We start from the raw sequence: 20,633 nt of genomic DNA, 5'->3' as shown, positions 1-20,633 counted from the left end.
TGTGTTGTGAAGAGGTTACGATTTAAACATCAATTCAAAGTGGTCATTCAACAGTCTGCATGTAATGAGTTGTATGTAGGTCTCAGGTTAACTCCAAAAGGCAACTGGTCACAAACATACATCTCAGCCTGTGATTTTTGTCCCTTTTGAGTCAGGGTGGAAACATGAAATGTTTGGGGAGGAGTGAGGCTATCATGTTGGAAGGAATCTTTCATTGCCACTAGCTATGCTGTGACTAATTGTGGACAAATAGATTTCTGTCTACAGAGCAGTCGATCTGGTACTTTTTATCAATATTAAATTCATGCAGAGTCCTAACAAAACCAACAAATTACATTTTTAAACCCTCCTAGCTTCTTGCACTTGTGTATTCAAATAGCAAATAAAAAAAAGTCTTATGTCAAACCCTTTGCCCTTTATAGTCCTGAAGAGATAATGAAGACGTCCTGAGAAAATGAAATCAAAGGGAACCCTCCACTGAAAATGCATCTATATGGATGTTTAGTCCCAAAGGATGGATTTTATTTATGCCAAAGAACAAAGTTCTGTTCCTGAAGCCCTAGTAACCTAGTAACATCTCAGTCTTTAAACTTCTCTGTGCAGACCATGTTTATATTTGACAAACCTATTCTCTAATTCCTGTTACCTTGTTTTCAAGAACGTTAGATGGGATTTATAAGTGCTCAGCAGCTCTCAGAATCAGTACCATTTGTGTGGACAAAAAATGGAATTATGCTAACTACTTTCTTAACCACAGCCACTACTCCTGTACAACAAAAGCTCTTAAGGGAAAAGAACTTTTCAGCTCTTAACCTTCATGAGAAGCTCTAATGAGGATGCACTTACTGTGAGTACTTGGTCAGATTGTACCTCTGGCTGTTCCTCCTCTTGGGAGAAAATAAATTACGGCCCTTGTCAAGTTGCAGCCAAGTATAAGGCTTTAAATAAAACAGACTTTCTTGGCTCTGATGCTGTCCAGTAGATGCAAATATATGACAGACTTCTAGAACTCCCTTCCCCTGAGGTCAGTGTTTATACCAGATTGCAGCTAGGTGGACATGACCACTATCTGCTATCCAAAGCCATTAACTGAGCTCTCACTGCCTTTCACGATCTTAGGTCACCGTGCATCGTAAATGATGATCAATGAATGAAAAGGGAATAGTAGATTGTGGCAATGATGACCAAAGTCCCTATCTGAATCCAGTCATCAGCAGAAGGAATTTGCAAGTTCTTGTGCTGGAGTAGTTGGAGATTCTAAAGTCATTGTAGCCCTCATTCACCAAAGCTTCCACAGACTTGCAGAACTTTCATGGTAGTGAGCCAGTTAATCAGACCCAACTGCCTTTTTCTGGATAAGCTGAGACAAACTAAAAACAGCACAGTCACTTGTGAAAGCCTAGAAATGAGATAAACCTTTGCTCTAAAAGTCACTGAATTCAAGCTCTCTGGGACCCATGCGTGGGAGGAAATTTAAAGAGCTGTGGTCCTTGCTTGAACACCCTACTTGACAAACTATGGTGGCAGCTCACAGAGCACCACTTCCTAGCATGATTTCTGACTCAAATTCCCCACCTCATGAAACCAGGAGTTAAACTATTTTTTCCAGCTCAATGGACACAGTACCAGAGAGGAGGAGATAATAGTACTGCAATCAGCCAAAGCTGAGCTGGATGGGTCACTCTCTCACCTGCAGGCTCTGAAAGCTGTGGTGGCAATCTGTTACCATTTACAACTGAAACCATTACCTCTCTGATTAGTGAAAAATGCTTGGTAATAATTAGGGCCACTCCTTTGAGAGAGACCTTCTTATGGGCAGTATAAACTATCTATAGGCTTGGCAGAATTAGATTTAATATCAATGTTCATTTTTAAGCATTTTAATAGATTTTTATTTAAATTTTCTCAGTTATAAGAAATTGAGGGGTGTGACAAACAATAGTTGACAGATATTGAGATTCAAAAAGTTAGCATTATAACCTTTAAAACACCAATTGTCAACAAATGCCAAAATTTTCAAAGTAAATATCCATAAATCAGATGTTTCAAGCAGCATTTTTCTTACTCTATCTGTAAATTTAAGTTATTGATGGAAGAGTGTGTGTGTGTGTGTGTGTGTGTGTGTGTGTGTGTGTGTGTGTGAAATCAGTGTATCATGACAATTACCAATTAAAAATGTAATCTTTCCAAGCCTGTCTACTATCTATCCTAAAGGACATACAACTTCCTGAGCACAGAATGGATCAATCACCTGATGTAAACAATCTCTTCAGTTGCTCCTTCCTAAACTACAGTTGCTATAAAAGAGACAGTGCGCCAATGGTAGTGTACTTTACTACCTTACTATGTGTTAATCTCCTTACAGTGTGGGGCTGCAACCTAGGTAATGCATGGGGGTGGTGTTCCTCCTCCTGATGCCTGATTTCCTATGGTCTAGGGACAAAGATTCATATATTCATTTGATTGAGGGTGGAAGGGATTATTACATCATCTTTCATCTAGTTATTTTTCCTGTATTGAACCCAGTAACCAGTGCTTGCTTGACTAAAGCATATTTTCCAGAAAGGCAGCCAGTCGTGATTTGAAGATTTCAGTAAGTGGAGAATCCATCACTTCTCTTGGTAGTTTGTTTCAAATGTCCTTTGAACGCACTTAGTTATGAAATGCTGCTGGCTGATCACTTACAGGATTTTGTAGGAGAAGAGTCCTGCTAAAGGGATTTAATTCTTGCTTTTCAGATCCCTGCTCCTTCAGTTATAGGACATGCTGCTACTGGAGATCAGATTGAGCTACAGCCACCTTTAGTGCATGATGCAAAACTTTTCTGAAGGCTTTCTTCTCGCTACTAAGAGAAACAGTGACCTAAGCTACATGTTCTCTGGCAAACAAGGACCTGAGATTGCATCCATTCATATTAGCAACTGTAAAACTGAGAGAAACTAAGAGCTTGGTTTCTCCTGCAAGGGACTTGTTACCTAGATGTGTGCTTTTCAGGCTAGGGGAGGCAGCATGGCAACAGTGCTCATGCTCTTGGTAAGCCTCATCTGGGATAAAGAACTCCTGAGGGCTGTGGCAGCCAACTTAAGTTAGAGCAGCTCTGAGGCTTACAAGTAGTTGTCAACAAGGACAAAATTATCATGAATGCTGGTAGTGGGATATGCTTTTTTGGTGGGTAATCATGCTATTTTGTGTTTCCCATTTATAAACAAACGGCCTAATGAAAGAGTATATATCAACCCCTCAAAATGGATAGGTAAAAATAGCAAAAACTGTATGACCCTTTCATAAGCAGACCCTATATTTCAGGGGTTGGAAAACTTTGGCTCCCGGCCCGTCAGGGTAAGCCGCTGGCGGGTTGGGACGTTTTGTTTACCTGGAGCGTTCACAGGCATGGAGCTCCTCAGCTCCCAGTGGCTGCAGTTTACCGTTCCCAGACAATGGGAGCTGCCTGAAGTGGCACCACTTCCCGCGGCTCCCATTGGCTGGGAACGGCGAACCACTTCCACAGGAAGCTGAGGGGCTCTGTGCTTGTGAATGTCATTTTGTTTACCTGGAGCAATGTATTAGATATTCATTTCAATGATTCCATAGAGTTTAAAATCATCAAATTTTGGTATAGATCAGTTTATAAATTGACCCCTGCTCTTTGATGCGTCTTTTTTTTTTTTTAACCAAAAGTATTCGGCTTATGAATGAGTATATACAGTAATTCTCCCTCCCCATAACTCAGAGTTGCTATATATCTGATTTTAACGTCATCTGTAAGGACTGAACTTGGGCAGCTCTGGATATGAAAACATCAGCCTCTGCTACTTAAGCTGAAGTACCAGGATGAAATCCTGGTTTCACGAAAGTCTGAGAGTTGTATTATTGACTTCAGAGAGTGCAGGATTTCACCCTAGCTGCCATAGTTGGGAGTCAGTAGCTGACTCATATCTCTGTGTGGTCTCTCCTCTAGAGGAGACAGTGACACTATGGTAGCCTGAGTTACACAATCATGCCCAATATATTTTTCCTTGAAGTTGACAGGACTTTGTTTAATCTTTTTGTATAAATCAAGAGAGAAATTTATTAAGGATGTTAACTCCTAGTATTAGTTGTGGTCCAGTTAAGCTGAATGAAACATAAGCAGTCACAGGTGAACGTTGACCAGTTTCCCCAATTTATTTTCTTTCAGGACCTTAGAGCTTTAACCCCAGTGCACTCTTCCTTCGTGTTCTTTTTATAGCTTTGTTTTATACATCAAAACTGCACATTGAGAACAGCTTCCTTTTAAATCCATTACAACAGTCTGTGTGAAACCAAAATAAGCTGTCAGGCCTATAGTGTTCTGAATACAGGTAGCACCAGTTGAAACTATCAGAGAGGTAGCTGTGTTAGTCTGGATTTGTAAAAGCAGCAGAGAGTTCTCTGGCACCTTATAGACTAACAGACGTATTGGAGCATGAGCTGCATCCGACAAAGTGGGTATTCACTCACGAAAGCTCATGCTCCCATACATCTGTTAGTCTATAAGGTGCCACAGGACTCTTTGACAGTTGAAACTGTGATTGTTTTATCATGCACACCCAGTATTTCCATAGTTGCATCAAAAAAAGACTGAAGCTTGGACATCATGAATTTTACAGAAAGATAGATCAAAATCCTGTCTAAGTATAGAGATACATTTTGAGTACTAGACTGAAATGTAAGGAGAACTGCATAATCCTTAATACCTGGGGCACAGTTTGCAAACTGATGGCTGATTCACCAGTGTATCCTCATTGATTTTTTTTTTTCAGTGTAGTTATACTGGTGTAAAACTAGAGTTGCACAGTGGTGAATTAGGCTCATTGTGTTGAGATCTCTGTTGTCTCCTGATACTGATGCTGCTGTTTCCGGAGTCAATACTTGGCTGAAATTTAGAGCAGCGTGAGGGCTGCTCTTTCCTACCTCGTTTACTAGCAGCTTCAAAGTACTGAAACAGCAGCTGTGGTTATCACAACAAAGGTTGGCAAACTATAAGTCAAACAAAGGCACCATTTATAGAACTGTATGCTGCATTGATTCTCCTTGGATTCATCCTCCAAAAGTGTGTGCATAGTGGCCACTAATACTGAGGTGTTAGTGTGCACCAGTCCCAGGGAAGATAGATGCCATTCACTGCCAGTTTCCTCTCCATAGAAATATGTTCCAGAAAGTCTGATCTCTGCAGCGCATTCATTTTCCAGAGCTTTAAGAGCAAGATCCATTGTGCATATATTTTAATAAGACAGAATTGCATATTTTATACCACTCAGGGATTTATTTTCTTCTGATAGAAACCATTCAGCTTATTTTCATAATTATATGTATTTTAGCAAACCATTATTTTCCACCCACATGGGGCATATCCGGAGTGTTCTCCAACTATTGGTTATAAGAACAAAGATACCTAACTGCTGCTAAGCCTGAATCTTCTACAGAGAAGCAGGGTGTGAATTCTTTGGTTTTTTCCTCCCTAAGAAACTGCTCAGTATAATGATTCAATTCTATTTCTTCTACCCTTGGAGGGTTTACAGTAGTAATATAGCTGTGTGAAAGAGCAAGTACCTCATTATGAAGGAGAGGACTCATTGCCTCCATTTCTATCCTCTTTTCCACACAATCCTTTTTCTTTAAAAAAGGGGAGACGGGTTCATAAAATCTATAAGTAGCAGATTTTTTTTCCCTGGGATTCAGGTTTCAAGTTACAATGGATTCTTGATCATTATTTACTTACTGTATTTTACAAACATATGTTTTTTAACTATGGATTTTTTTGTTCATGCTTCAAGTACTGTATTGCAAATTCAGGCCAGTCTCAGTATTTTCATAACAAATCCATTTGGGGCAATGGTACAATCACAAAAGATGTGGAGAGGGGATGCAGGAGTGAGAATGCATTGGTCCTACATCTGCATGGAGTGGGACATACACATGACAGTAAAAAGCTGACGATGTGTCCCCTTCATACCACTAAGTTGCTACATGTATTATAGACTTTAAGGTCAGAAGGGACCATTATGATCATCTAGTCTGACCTCCTGCACAATGCAGACCACAGAATCTCACCCACCCACTTCTGTAACAAACCCCTAACCTATGTCTGAGTTATTGAAGTCTTCAAATCATGGTTTGAAGACCTCAAGCTGCAGAGAATCCTCCAGCAAGTGACCCGTGCCCCATGCTGCAGGGGAAGGCAGAAAACCTCCAGGGCCTCTGCCAATCTGCCCTGGAGGAAAATTCCTTCCCGATCCCAAATATGACGATCAGTTAAACCTTGAGCATGTGGACAAGACTCACCAGCTAGCACCCAGGAAAGAATTCTTTGTAGTAACTCAGATCCCACTCATCTAACGTCCCATCACAGACCACTGGGCATACTTACCTGCTGATAATCAAAGATCAGTTGCCAAATTGATTGCCAAAGTTAGGCTATCCCATCATACCATCCCCTCCAAAAACTTATCAAGTTTAGTCTTGAAGCCAGATGCTTACTGACAAAGTGGATATTCACCCATGAAAGCTATGCTCCAATACATCTGTTAATCTTAAAGGTGCCACAGGGGACTCAGTTTCTTACTATAAACTTACACTGCAGCTGGCTGTGCCTGTCCCAGCAGCAGTGTAGACATTCTTTAGTGAGGAGTCCTTGATTCTGATACTCATGTTCAATCTATTAATCTGCATTTGGCAACCTAACAGACTCATTACACAGCTTACCATTTTCCCTGGTTTCTTCAGGCGCACAGGCTGGTATGTGTGGAGGGAGTGGAAGAGCTGAGGAGAGTTTTGGGGTGAATAGAACAGGATCAGTTTGTTCTACCAGTTTGTAGGTGGCGGGGGGTGATCTTCGTCTGGTGATTGCACAGTTCCCAGGCCTCTGAATGGGCATTTCGTACATTTTAAATAAATACAATGATGCAACTTTTGTGATGGTGGATACCTCACACACAGCTTCGAGGTCAGAACACATTTTGCTTGGGACTTTGGCATTAGCACTGAGGTTCTCTCATACTTTTTAAACACACCCATATGATCTCCAGTTGTCAGTTGGATGATGATGAACAGAAGGCATTTCCTTCACATCTCACCCAAAAGGTGGCATGTCTGAGGTAGTGGGACAAATATTAAATAATCTGTGGGAAGCTACAGAGAAATGGCTTTTTGGAGAGAACACTCCAAATGAAGTGTGAAGTCTGATGGGGAAGGAGCCAAGAGGTAATAAGGGGTGTTTCTGGATTGGAAAGTAGTAGTGGCTGATGACAATCAAGGTGTAAGGTTCAGGCAAGAGCCTGAATACTTGTGAATAAAGAAAACCTTTTGTGATTGGACAGCTGGTGTGGAGACGCGGGGGGGGGGGAATGAAACTTGTGTGTAATAAACAAAAGGGAATAAAACCAGGGAAGAATGTGCAAGCTCTTCTAATTCCTTTAAGATTTACACGTTTAATAACAATAAATTTTATAATTCATTAATGATCACCTGTCAGACTTTCTAAACTCTTGCATATCAGTTTATTTATAAGTATATCTGTGTTGCTGATCACCCTAAAAACTGGGCATCACAACTCAGTTATAGCAAACACAAACTTCCTTTTTAAAGAGTAGAGCAGTGATACTCAGACATCATTGGTTCAGGAGCTAAATTAATGATCAACATTACCCAAAAGAGCCACAGTAGCATGAATTCATTGTTTTATTTACTATAGTACTAGTCGTATTTAACCAGTATGATCGAGGAAATATTTATTTAATTTTTATATATATATAATATTTGTTCTCACATCAAATACGTTAGCTCAGGATTAAACAAAGACTGTGAATGACTAGCCAACTACAAAAGCACCTTCTCCTCCCTTGGTTTTCACACCTCAACTGCTAGAAGAGGGCCTCATCCTCCCTGATTGAACTAACCTTTTTATCTCTAGCCTAATTCTTGCTTGCATATATATACTTGCCTCTGGAAATTTCCACTACATGCATCCGACGAAGTGGGTATTCACCCACGAAAGCTCATGCTCTAATACGTCTGTTAGTCTATAAGGTGCCACAGGACTCTTTGCTGCTTTTACAGATCCGGACTAACATGGCTACCCCTCTGATACATAACTCAGGAGAAAGTATTTGAAGACCAAAGTTGTCAAGGTGGCGTATATTGTATAAAGCTCTGCCAGACAAGGGGTGTGAATCAATTTAAATAGATTTGTAAAAATAGTGTAGAAATAGACAATGTATGTGGGTCAGTTCTGCAGTTGCCTGATCTTCCATAAGTGCTGAGCATCTCCAGCTCCTAGGTGAAGTTGGTGAGCATCTATAGGCACTCAGCCCCGCTGAATATTTAAAAATAAGCTTCTAGGATGCTGCCTTCTCTTACTGTTAAAATGTAAGTTACTGAATTTTGGACACTGCCTTATCTGGTAATACAGAATTTTAAGAATCTTTTCATGAAGTTAGGGGTTAATGAGAATTTCAGCAGCTTGTCTTGACAGATGTGAGCAGAAAAGAGTGGTGCTTGTATGAGAGAACTTTTGACAGCTGAATGGATAGAGCCTGAGATGCTAGATTTCCAGCTAGGATTAACTCCAAAATCTTAGACTTGTGTAGGAGAGGATCTTGAATACTGCCTGCAGAGGTGGTTGTCCCATCTTAAAAAACGTTCAGAAAAGGGTAACAAAAATGAATAGGGGTATGGAATGGCTTCCGTCTGAGGAGAGAGTAATAAAACTGGGACTGTCTTTTAGTACTCACTTCCTTGGTCTTTACCACCTGGTCATCCATTTGCCTAGTCATGTTCCATAGGACAGTTTCATTTTGAGAAACGTGTTCCTTTCAAAAACTTAAGAATATTAGGTATTAAATATGTTTGGCCAACCTTGAAACTGCCATGAAACTTTACTAGTAACTCTGAAACAAAACCTAATTTCCTCTCCTCATCACAATGATATAAAGAGTAATAATCTACCCAGCATAAACAATTACTAAAATTTAGTACAATGTGCATGTAAGGTGTCAATGGAGAAGTTAGTCTATCAAATATGATTATCCTGGTTAAATCCATGTATCATCTCAGTATCTGAAGTTATGAATTTTGGCCATGGACTTGTATCTTATACATGTGGTATTCCTTGGTAACACCCAGCAGATAAGATTTACGTCAAGGCTAGATAGCTTTGCATTAATGGCCAAAAACACTTCTCTCACACACAGTGGGCCATAGAAGAAATTCATTCTGACCAGAACTCTTCCTGCCAATGCCTCAGCCTCCAAGGAGCTATCCCCTGTGAGTCATCAAGCCATATAAGGACATGTGATAGGCTCATGTGACCCTGGGCTCCGTCTTATGCCAGTAACTTTCCACAAACTAGGTTGTGAAATTTGTTTGAGACGGTAAATTTCCAGGCATGTGGCAAAGGATATACATGACCCCCCATGCAATTTCCATTTTGCCTTTTTCATTCCCTAGTTCTCTGGACTATGGATTTACTACTAAAAGGAGCATATTGAACTATGGACTGAGGACCTTCCAATCTTTTAGAAGTTACCAGAGAGACTTTATAAGCTAGCAGTTTATACCATGACTCCTACAAACTTCATATAAGAACTTTTCAATTATTAACCATTATATATTCTCTTATTCTTCCTCTTAATAGTAACTGTTAATTTCTAATTACTAAAGGATTGGCCTCAGCATGATTATTGAATAAGATCTGAGTTATCAGCCACATAACCAGGACTGTGTATCTCTTGAGGTTAGACGGACCCTATGTTTGATGAAATTGGTTTTCAGTAACTAGTCATCATAGAGTCCAGTGTCTGGGCAGTGAGACTAGAGCTGCATCTTTGACTTCCTGTTAAGCAGTCTGGTGAGAGAGTTTACTTTTGTTTTTCGGTTGGTGTAATTTTTCGGTTGGTGTAATCTCATGCTAGAACAGCCTCCAGTTTGGGGTGAGTCTACCCTATTTCTCAGCAGTTTGTCCTGAATTTGGTGTTCTCAGCTGTGACCCACTGAGGCTCAGTGACAACTTCCAAAGGAAAAGAGCCAGAGAATATTAAAATGTGTAAGTAAAAAAAACTCAGTTGGCAGTGTGCTCAGGATGTAATTAAACTGGGGAGCAATAGTCATCTTGGTGTTTTATTTGTTACTCTTCCCTACTTGGGTGGGTGGGAGGAACCAGTTTGGTCTTTTGAATTCTTCATAACTTCCAAATTGAAACTTTTTTCTTGCAGGTTAGCTATGTATATCCCCAGTGCGTATTTGATACCAGTTGGCTTCCAGATGAAGTGGGAGGAAGAAAGCATGTTTTGATGGCTAAAGACTGGTGCCAGTTTATTCTAGAACTAGAAAAAAATGGAAAGAAAAATGATTGACAATATGTGGGATACAGAACTCTGAATTCTCTCTGAAATTAATAGCTCATCAGTGTATACTGGGACCATCTAGAGCATGTTTCACCCATTTTGTTGCTAGCTCTGTCTTAGTAGATACAGGGTCATGAAAACCTTTTGGCCCCCACATTCCTGTGGTGTAAACTGGACATATTTCCACACTATAAGGGACAAACATAAGAGTTTGACACCACATCTAACTGGGAGTACTGATGCCCAGGAGCATGGCATAGTCAGTCAGAACTAACAGGGATTCAGGGCTGCCTACAAAGATTTCTCTCATCAAACAGATCTCCTTTGGAGCCATGTTACGCATTCAGTCTACCGTCCCTGTCGAAACTCCGGACAGGGCAGAAACTGCAGTATTGCCTGCCCTCCTTAGGCACTGCTTTCTTGGCCCAGCATATAAGTTGGACTCATACTCCACATGCATGTTTGCCAGCTTTGTTCAATTTAGTCCTTTTGCATCTACGGCAACAAAACGTTCTTGAATCAAAAACCTTCTTGATCAACTTTTTTTTGGGGGGAGGGGTATCAGATTTGTCATGAACTAAATATACAGAAATTTACAATATTGTCATCAACATGGTATTGTGAAAGTTACATGTCGTGGGTGTTCTAGCAAGACTAGCACACTTTAATTGTATGTTTTAAGAACAGTTTCATTTTAGATTGCCAGAGAAAAGAAAGTTAAAGTTACAAAAAGTCTTCATCTGTTGTGTGCTACTCCTCTCCAGAGACTGGACAATTTTCTAGTGTTTGATAAATGTCTGTAACATTTAATACTGATGTAGAGTAGGTTAGAGTGCCTTGGGTGTTTGAATCCACTGGAAAGCTAGTGTTTTTAATAAGTTGCTTTATAAGATACCTTTCACATTGGACTTGGTTTCAGGCAAAAGCCAAGGCACTGGTAGATTCTGTTCTGTAATATAATTTGTCTGTACCACCTGGTCCTCTTCAGTTTTGAGTGTCGAACATAAGGAATAATACTGTACTTGAGGGACATTGGAGGGTGGAGGGGGGGAATGGACTTGATAGCCCATAATTGGTTTGTTTCTTTTCTCCATTATCTGATTATATGACTGAGCTATTTAGGAATGGTCCTTATGGGTAAGGTTTGACTCCCTTTGGTAACACAGTTTTGGGAAACTTGCACTGTTGCTTCTTGTGCTGCATGTCTTCTTTTTGGGAAGGGGTCTTTAGATCCTGGGGTTAACAACTCCCATAACCTTTCAAAGTCACTTAATTCACCATGGAAAGCGAGAATCTGGACAGAATGAATAAATTGTGGATTGAACTCAGTGCTACTCAGTTTTTGATACTCAAATAATTTTTTTAAGCTTGATTTAACTTTAGACTTCAGCTGGTATATGATCAGTAAATGCCACAGCATGCAGTATCTTACTTTAAAAGACTGAAGAGATTCTGATAATTAGTAGAGAGGATATTCAGCAGAATAATGTAGATTGTTCTCTCTGGTAACTGCACTGTCATAAATGATCATTGGTGTTCTGCAGCTGAGCCACTAAAGGGGATTATAATCAACACTGGTATTGCTGACACAAAGTCATTGGTTAAAATGAAGTTCAGCTTTAGCTATTTGTATTCAGGTGCACAAAAGCTCCAATCTAGATTTTCACTGTGCATTATTCATAGCTGCATCCTAACTGAAGGCTGCATGAAAGAGTAACTTTGATAGTTACTGGCTTTATGAATGTTGCAGATTCTGTAGAGGAATAAGTTAAGGGCTCTGTCTAAAGTAGTAATGAATTATGGTTGTATAGAGTTGATAAAAGTCTAGTCTTGCACAGATCATATGCTGGCAAGATATCAAAAGCCTGAATAGATCAACATAAACAAGATGCTAAAACTGAAAGCTAAAAAAGCTGTTATAAATGTATATTGAACAGGAATAAGCCATAAATTCAAACAGCCGAGTTGAGGAACTCAATTCATCTGTTTCTTTTGAAGTCTTAAAACTGGGAATCGATGTGACTGATGCTAAAGGCATATTTTTCCTTAGTTCTTAGATGAAAAATGTTTTATTAAGTCAGTCTTTGTGGAACAAAGCTTATACATTTGATTGTAAATATCTTATTCAGAACCATTGTTCATTTTTGGTAATTGAGAGACAAACCGATTATAGGTTTGTTTTTTTATATTAGGCTTTCACCATCACAAGATGTAACATAATCTGAGTTATACACAAGTTTTATGTAAAACTGTGATAAACATGCCGGTTATAAAGCTGTTGACCAAGTCAAATAATGTCTCTGTTCGTTTCCTAATTCTAATATCTAGTTAGATGAAACCACAGCAAACTTTATAGCTTCAAATTAGTTTTCACAGACATAGTTACCGAAACTTGTTTTTATTTTCACACAAAAAATGCAGTCCTAATCAGTGAGACCCCCTATTGAGTAGAATGAAACTTTTATTTATATTTATATTATATAAATTTGTACTGATCATTTGTCAGAAGGGCATGTCCAGCTAAGACACAAAGATTACAGGTGACCAGGGCATCAAGCAAGTGCTGTCAGAACAGGAAAGTTGGATTTCTAGTAAATTGTGACAGAAGCAGCAATGACACTTGGTGAAATCCTATGCAAGGGGAAAAGGTGGCAAGATTGGGAAGATGGTAGAGGTGCACTATGACTCTTTGGGTTCAACTCAGACTGGTAAAGGGGTTGTTACCACCTGCCCTACAGTTCTGGGTGCTTTTGATGCCATGTTGCTACGGCATGCAGCCCTGACACCAACAACCAGCATACAGGAAGTACAGAAACTCCCGACTTAACGTCCTCTCGCTTAACGTTGTTTCGATCTCGCATCCCTTCTCAGTTACAGAACATGCTCCATTTAAAGTTGTGCAATGCTTTGCTATAACATTGTTTTGGCTGCCTGCTTTGTCCACAGCTGGCAGCCCCCTGTCAGGTCCTCTGTGCCCCCCCCCCCAAGCGCCTCCCATCTGCTGGCAGACCCTGTGGATTAGCCTTCTCCCCTCACCTCTTGCTGGCTTGCGGTGTTCAGGAGGGTGGGGGAGAGGAGCGAGGACTAGGCGTGCAGGCTCCCCCTGCCTTCTGAACACTGCAAACCAGCTGATTGCCACGGGCAGGAGGCAGAGGGGGAAGCGGGGAGCCTGCACACTGAGTCCTTGCTCCTCCTGCTCCCTGAATTTTGCAAGCCAGCTGATTGCCGCAGGCAGGAGGAAGGGAGTATGGAGTAATGGGGGAAGAAGAGGCAAGTTAAGGGTAAGGGCTTGCGGGAAGGGGTGGCGTGAGCAGGCCGAGGGTTGAGCCCCCTCCCCTGGTGCTTGCAGAGTAGGAAAAGCTGCCGCTGCTTCTGTGCAATGTGCTTCTTCTAGCCTACAGCACCTTCAGCCTCCTTGTCTGCCTGATTGTCTCCAGTGCCAGTGGGCCGTGCCTCTGTGGGGTAAGGTGAGGGCACATCCCAACTATAGTACTGTACTGTGTGGCAAAAAAAAATTCCCTGGAACCTAACACGTCTCCCCTCCCCACCCCAATTTACGTTCATTCTTATGGGGAAATTGGATTCGCTTAACATCATTCCACTTAAAGTTACATTTTTCAGGAACATAACTAAAATGTTCAGTGAGAAGCTTACTGTAGATCACACCCTGACTTCCACTGCCCAGTTACTTTTTGCAAAGTGACCCCCAACAACTCCCCAATCCTAAATTTCCTTTAGATAGACGGTATGCTGTAGCCTGTTAATTTAAGTGAGGTTAACAGTAACTCTGATTTCAGTCACAGCCCAGAAATGGTTTATAGTAAAAGTAAAACAAGTTTATTTAACAAAAGGAGAGAGGATTAAGTGATACCAACTATAAAGAGAAAAGATAGAAAGGGTTATAAGCAAACAAAAGTAAAAATATCCTTCCAAGACTAGAACTTATTTTCAGCAAGTTAGTCTTTTGCCAAAGCAGGTTCTCTAAACGTAGTTCCCAGAGTCTTCAATCCCCATGGTTAAAGGATCCAACTTTCTGTGACTTCTTGATTTTCTATTATTAAAGAGCTCTGGCCCCTTTAATTCCTCAAGTGATGGATAACTCAAATGTCTTTTTGCAGCCCCCTACCCCCATGTCACCCTGTAGTTCATTGTCTCTGTTAGAAGAGGCAGGAAGTCTTCCTGCTGTTTTTCCCTTCCAGGGGACTTCCCATCCCTTTTCTGACTTGTGTGCAAATGGGATTTCTATTATTTTGATTCGTAATGGTTAATTTACATTGGAGACAGGTGGGTAGCTTCTGTTTTTGTCTGGTTAGTCAGAGACTTTAAAGCATAATCCAGTGAGTATCCATAATTTCTCATATAGCATTAATGCATACATTTCACAAGGCTATTAATCACCAGTGTCTCTCAGGCTTTCATAAGACCTTACTCGATACACTTTTATAATACAGTAATATTGTATTCAATCACTTGATTCAACTGCTTATCATATGAGATTCAGACCCCCCTATTTATAATTAAGAATTATTGCCCTAATTTCCTTAAGCAGAAGGAAGTTCTTTCAGATTTCTTTAATGACACAAAACTCCTACAAGAGTAAATTTGGGAGGCAAATGTTCTCTTATCCTGCTTTCTGTGGACTCTGTACTAGCACTGCATCTAGTACCCTGAGACCCTAATCCCTGCTGCAGTTTCTGGTGGCTGTGGGTTTACAAATGATAGCAGATTTTTGGCTTGTGGTCAAAAAATTAGGTATTGCCATACTTACTGTCCATGAGAGTTTGCAACTTAAGTGCACAGAGCCCATAGAAAGTAGGGTGAGAGAAAAACATTTGTGTTCCACATTTAGTCTTATTGGAGTTTTGTCGCATTAAAGAATTCTGAACAAAGTTCCTTCTGATTAAATAAATTAGGACAATAATTCTTTCCCTAGCAGTATAGATCTGCTCTTTACCTCAGGAAAATCATATATGGTTTTTAAATATAGTTGATATTTTTAGTACACTTCTACTTCGATATAACGCTGTCCTTGGGAGCCAAAAAATCTTACAGCATTATAGGTGAAACCATGTTTATATCGAACTTGCTTTGATCCACCAGAGTGCGCGGCCTCGCCCCCCTCTCCGGAGCACTGCTTTACCGTGTTATATCCAAATTCGTGTTATATCGGGTCGCGTTATATCTTGGTAGAGGTGTATCTATGGAGAATGCTTAGGATTTTTCAATTATTCCTCTGCAGGTTCTGGTTTGCATTTCAATTCAATAGTGATATTTTAAAAAAATTGTTTTGTTAGTCATTAACTGTGTGACATCTGCACTTCTTATCGCAGTCCTCGGATCTTAGGCTCCAGCTCAGTCAAGCGACCCCATTAAATTCAATATATTGATATAGAAGAAGTCATTGGGACTTATGAGTGTGCTTAAATGCTTTGCTGAGTTGAGGTCTTAATCACGATGCTTGAACTATTCATTGCATTTCATGGATCATAATACTCTTCCAAAGTTTAATCTACTATTTGTTGATGTAACTTTTCCTCATGCATTACTTGTCTATTTGTCTTTCATTCTGCATAGAAATTAAACCGGTATTTTGGAATGCATTACATTTACAGTTGGCAAGGGAATGTTATTGGCCAAACTGAGAAGTGTCATGTTGAACTGTACTCATCTTTTGTTGTTTCACAGCATTTTCTCATGTAGAAGAAATGTACGATATGTGGCTTTAAGTATGAGTTGTTAGAATGAGATGCCTGAGATTAACCTCTTCTTTCAAAAGAGACATAAATATATCAAATCACAAAACTGCTTTTCTATGTAAATTATGTAGAAATATGGCCTTTAGAAAAGAAAAAAAGGCAGGGGGGAAGGAAACTTCCATCTCTGCTTTGTCTAAATTAAGCTGTTAACAGAGACTTGTCTGTGATCTGTTAAGGGCAGATTTCAGAAGCAAGTAGATAACAAAAGGAGTATAGAGTTCTCCCAATAATATTTTACCTAATATATATATATAGTAGCTACCAAAATAAGGTGGTTATTGGGAATGGTCTATGATAAAGTCCACATACCTTTGACAGATTTCATAAATTAGCACCTAAATGAGTGGATAGTGGGGGTTTTTTGCTGATGAAATGTCAAAAGTTAATTGGAATGAGAAGGGAGCCTGAAGTAGATGAAGCAATTAAAAATCTTTGTTATGAAATAGATAAGGGGAGATTTTCAAAGGCACCAATGGTCATTAGATGCATAACACTCAGTGAGGTGCCTAATTGCCATTTTTTGCCTTTGAAAAACTCCTCTTGATCTATTGATATACTCTCCCATTATAAATAATACTGCTGGTAAAGAATTTTTCAGTCAATCTATCTCTTAGTCTATAGGCAGCAGGAATCTGGATCCAAGTTGCTATAGTCTTTATCTCTATAGAAGACTATTGGAAATACAGTCTCAATTGAGTAAATAACCATGGCTCTAGATTCACAGGAATGGAGAGGCTTTGAGAAGAAAATTAACTGATCGAGGATGTGGTTTCAATATAGGGATACACCTGAACCAATATTCCAAATCAGAACATCCTAAAGCTTGTCTGTTCATCTTCAGGATCAAACACTGAGGCTTTGGGACCATATCTGCTTCAAAATAGGGTGCATAAAGCAAGACTACATTGGGAAACTATCCCATTCCTAACAGTGAGAGCTGTTTGAAAATTGTTCCCATTTTTTCCCTGCATCTTTTTTACAGACTTTTTTGTTTCAGCCACACCACCCTTGAACTGCTGTTAAGAACAGTTGTACTGCTGTAACAGGCTCGTCCCTTTACAGTACACTGCAAATGTTAATACAGCTTAACAGAAGAGATGTTGTTTTAGCTCATTACTATAGAATACTGTAGTGTTTTAGAAGGGCTTTTCAAGAAGACTTAATCCACTTTCTTCCAACTCTTAAAATATATGCACATCCCTGCATCCATTATATAATTCATCTGTACAGTTGCCTGCTGACCTCAGTGGAAGCCACATGCAATGATGAAGCCAGCATAGTAGGAGTAAATTACCCCGCATCTGCTTGCTGTGGGGTTTTTACACTTTCCTATGAGGTAGCTGGTGTTGGTTACTCTTAGAGACAGAATACTGGACTAGATGGACCATAATTCCTATCCACTGTGTCTGTTCCTGTGTTCCTATGTCCCTGTAAAGCAAATACTGGCTATGTGCAATTCAACCCTCTATGTTTTGTTGACTTCTTTTATTTATTTTCAGCAATCTGAGCTTTCTTCTGAGGAGCGTCCAGAAAGACTCGGAGCTGCCCAGCAGCACCAAAGGAAAGTGGCATCACTAAGCAAGCAAATTTCGCAGAAAACCAAACTTTTGGAAGAGGTAGGTTTGTGTGGGTAACAAACAAAAAGCGTCGGTAAATGTATTTGACCACAGTGCTTTTGCCATTCAGCAGATATTTGAAAACTACACTCTGTACCAGTAACTTGTCATGCTGAACATTAGTTTAAGTATCTTTTAATGTCTGTCTTGCACATTTTTTACTAAGACAATTATGCGACTGTTATGCTAAAGAATAGGATACTCTTGTGAATGTGATGCTGCGTACAAAAGTTCCTTTCATATCTAAACTGCAAACCTCTAAAAGAAATACTTTCCAGTTCTTTTTTTTCTCCGCCTCCACTGTTGGAGTGTGGTGTTGAAATGGTGACAAACCAGTATGTTCACGTAGTAGTTGTAATGGTCATTCAGAGATGCTTGGTGAATGCTCAGCTTCTCGTGTGTCTACTTTTCCCAGTCCACATCTGTACACCCATATAAGGGTCATACACAGTCTGGCTCAGTAAAATCTCATGGTTGCTTGTTCATCTTGAAGACCCTTGTGTAGGGAATTCAGCATTTTTTTTATGGGTAAATCTATGGTAAAGTTATCAGTGGAGCATAGTTTTTTGAACGTAGCTCAGTTATCTGAATCTGACATTAAACAAACACAAGGTTAGGACTAAGTTATGGAATGAAACCCATACATGTGTATATGTATGCATTGACAATTTGAAGTATTAATTACATTTATCTTAAATTAAATTTTCTTTTTTCCTGCTTCCTACTTCCCCTTCCCAATCAAAAAAAAGTTAGATTTTAAGCTTTTTGGCTAACTTACAAATTTTTGTAAAGAAAGTTGGGTTATTTTACTTAAACTTTAATATGACAGCTAATTAAAAATGCTAGTAAACGTTAGATTGGATCTCATAATGGAACTGGATTAATTACTTTTTCTGTCAAAGCTAATGCAATTCCACATCTTTATTGCCTTCTGGCCTACCCTATCTGTCATAAACTGTTAGCACTTTAATAGATATCCCAGTTTATTTAAAACTAGCACTGTATCTCCACTATAAAAGTCCTATCATTTATTTTCCTCATACTTTCTGGATATTCTTATGCTATTCTAACATTTAATGGATCAAGTGTGTCTGTGATATGTGGGTTTTGTCTGTCTTTTTGTGTGTATAATTCATATTGTAGCATGAAAAAGCCATTAATTTTGTCTGTACTTTGTTCTCAAAGTAGGGAAAACCAAACAGATGAAATGCTTTTAAAGTGTGTAGCAAAATGTGAGTGTTATATCAATAATAAGTAGTGCGAATATAGTATTACTAACCTCCAAGGCTCAAAATTCAAAAGTAAGGCCCAAAAAATCATGAGATTGGCTTAAAAATCATAAAATCTTAACCAAAAAAAAAAATTGCCATCAGGATACACTCACTTCGAGTTTCTCTTCTCCAAAAATATGAGCTAGAAACTTCCTCTTTTTTACTTTATTTTTTTTAGAAAGAAAACTCAGATTCTCATGCAGTCTCTTGATCCCAGATAGAGCTTTAAGTAATACACCAAAAATCATGACTGCTATCAACCGTATGTATGTAATGCATATTCTTCAGTGTGCCTTACAAACAACCAATCCTTACGGATCAAGTAAATAAATGACCTCATTCTGGAGACCCAGGGTAAGGCAGAAGGATGTGAGGCAGACAGGCGTTTTTGTACTCAGGCATGGAGGGAATGTGTCCTCCAGTGTTAGAATTCAATGGATCCTTGCTGCCAGTCATGTGCTAAAGCTATTTGATTGTGCCACAGTGTGTTGAACATACATGAACATATCAGCTTGTGGTACACTTGCTTCCACTGACCCACATGCATGCAAAATGAAGAGTGAGATAAGGAGAGCTGCAGTTTCAAAGGCAGAGAGAGATCAGAACACCAGGCCCCTTGCCCTAACCTGTGGATTAGGGGAGAGGATCATCTCAAGCTGATTTTTGTGGAGGCGAGGGGAAAGGATGAGTCGTGCTCCAGCATAAGTTGAAGTGGTCTTGGGACTTCTCTAACCTACTTCTGCTGACACTGGCCCAAGACGCTGTGTGACTGCTGGAGCACACTATGCTCTAGCCCTGCTGCTTCTCTGCCCTCTCTCTTCTAGGTATAGCTGAGCAAAGGGGAAGCTGCCACAGGTGCTGGATCTGTGCCAGCTGTGCACAGCCTATGCTAAGGGAATTCTCAGCTGGATAGATTTGGTAGCTTTTCAGCCACTGTGCTGTGCCAGTGGCACATGGACTGGAAAGCAGGAGAGTCTGGCCCTATATTTTTCTTCTCCCTCCTCCTGCCCTTTAAAAAAAAAAATTTTTTTTTTTGTTAATTAAATGTTTGTGTTAAATGTGTGTCTGTCACTTGTTCCTGTGCCAGTAAGCATGAGTACAGTATTCAGAAGAATCCTGCTGGAACAGATGGTCCATTTCTTCCACAGTACTAAATGCTTGTGAGCATTGGACCAGTAGTACAAAAATAGTTCCTTCATCTGGTGTATATTAAATGTGTTGACTTTTTCTCCCTTTACTTTTGTTTCTGAACCGTTCCCCTGGTTGTGTGAAAGTCCTACACAAACAACAACAGGGAAGAGGAAAAACCATTTTAAAAAATATGAAAATGTGCTTGTGAAACAAGTAATGCCACTTTGCAGAACTTTATCTCTAATGTTACGCTTTTGCATAGTATCGAGTAATACTATTGACTCTCTAGTTTGTAAGAGAGTTTCCTTTATAAGCCCAAATATAGTCCCTTCTTCAACTTTACAGTAAAACTCTTTTCTTAATTTTTTTTGTTACCTATGGCCAGAGGAGAATTTTGTTTTTTCTTTGGGAGGTTTGAGTGGGAAGAGGGTTTAAAGTTAATTGGTTGCAGTGTTTTTGAGAGATGGTTTTTAGGTTTCAAGTTTTTGAAGTCTTAAA

The 20,633-nt window shown here is 39.6% G+C and overlaps 1 protein-coding gene across 2 annotated transcripts in view; it reads left to right on the top strand.

The window, feature by feature from the left end:
• Nucleotides 1–20,633, top strand: part of CCDC93 (coiled-coil domain containing 93) — a 110,488-nt gene that overhangs the window by 57,112 nt on the left and 32,743 nt on the right. For both annotated transcript variants that reach the window (XM_030579392.1, XM_030579391.1), the window contains one exon: nt 17,617–17,733. In XM_030579392.1, the coding sequence (XP_030435252.1) occupies nt 17,617–17,733 (117 nt within the window). The remainder of the gene's footprint in view (nt 1–17,616; nt 17,734–20,633) is intronic.

The sequence above is a fragment of the Gopherus evgoodei genome, chromosome 11, assembly GCF_007399415.2.
Source record: "Gopherus evgoodei ecotype Sinaloan lineage chromosome 11, rGopEvg1_v1.p, whole genome shotgun sequence".
NCBI classification, from domain to species: Eukaryota; Metazoa; Chordata; order Testudines; family Testudinidae; genus Gopherus; species Gopherus evgoodei.
The sequence above is the reverse complement of the archived record's forward strand: the minus strand, read 5'-3'. Positions and strand labels throughout refer to the sequence as shown.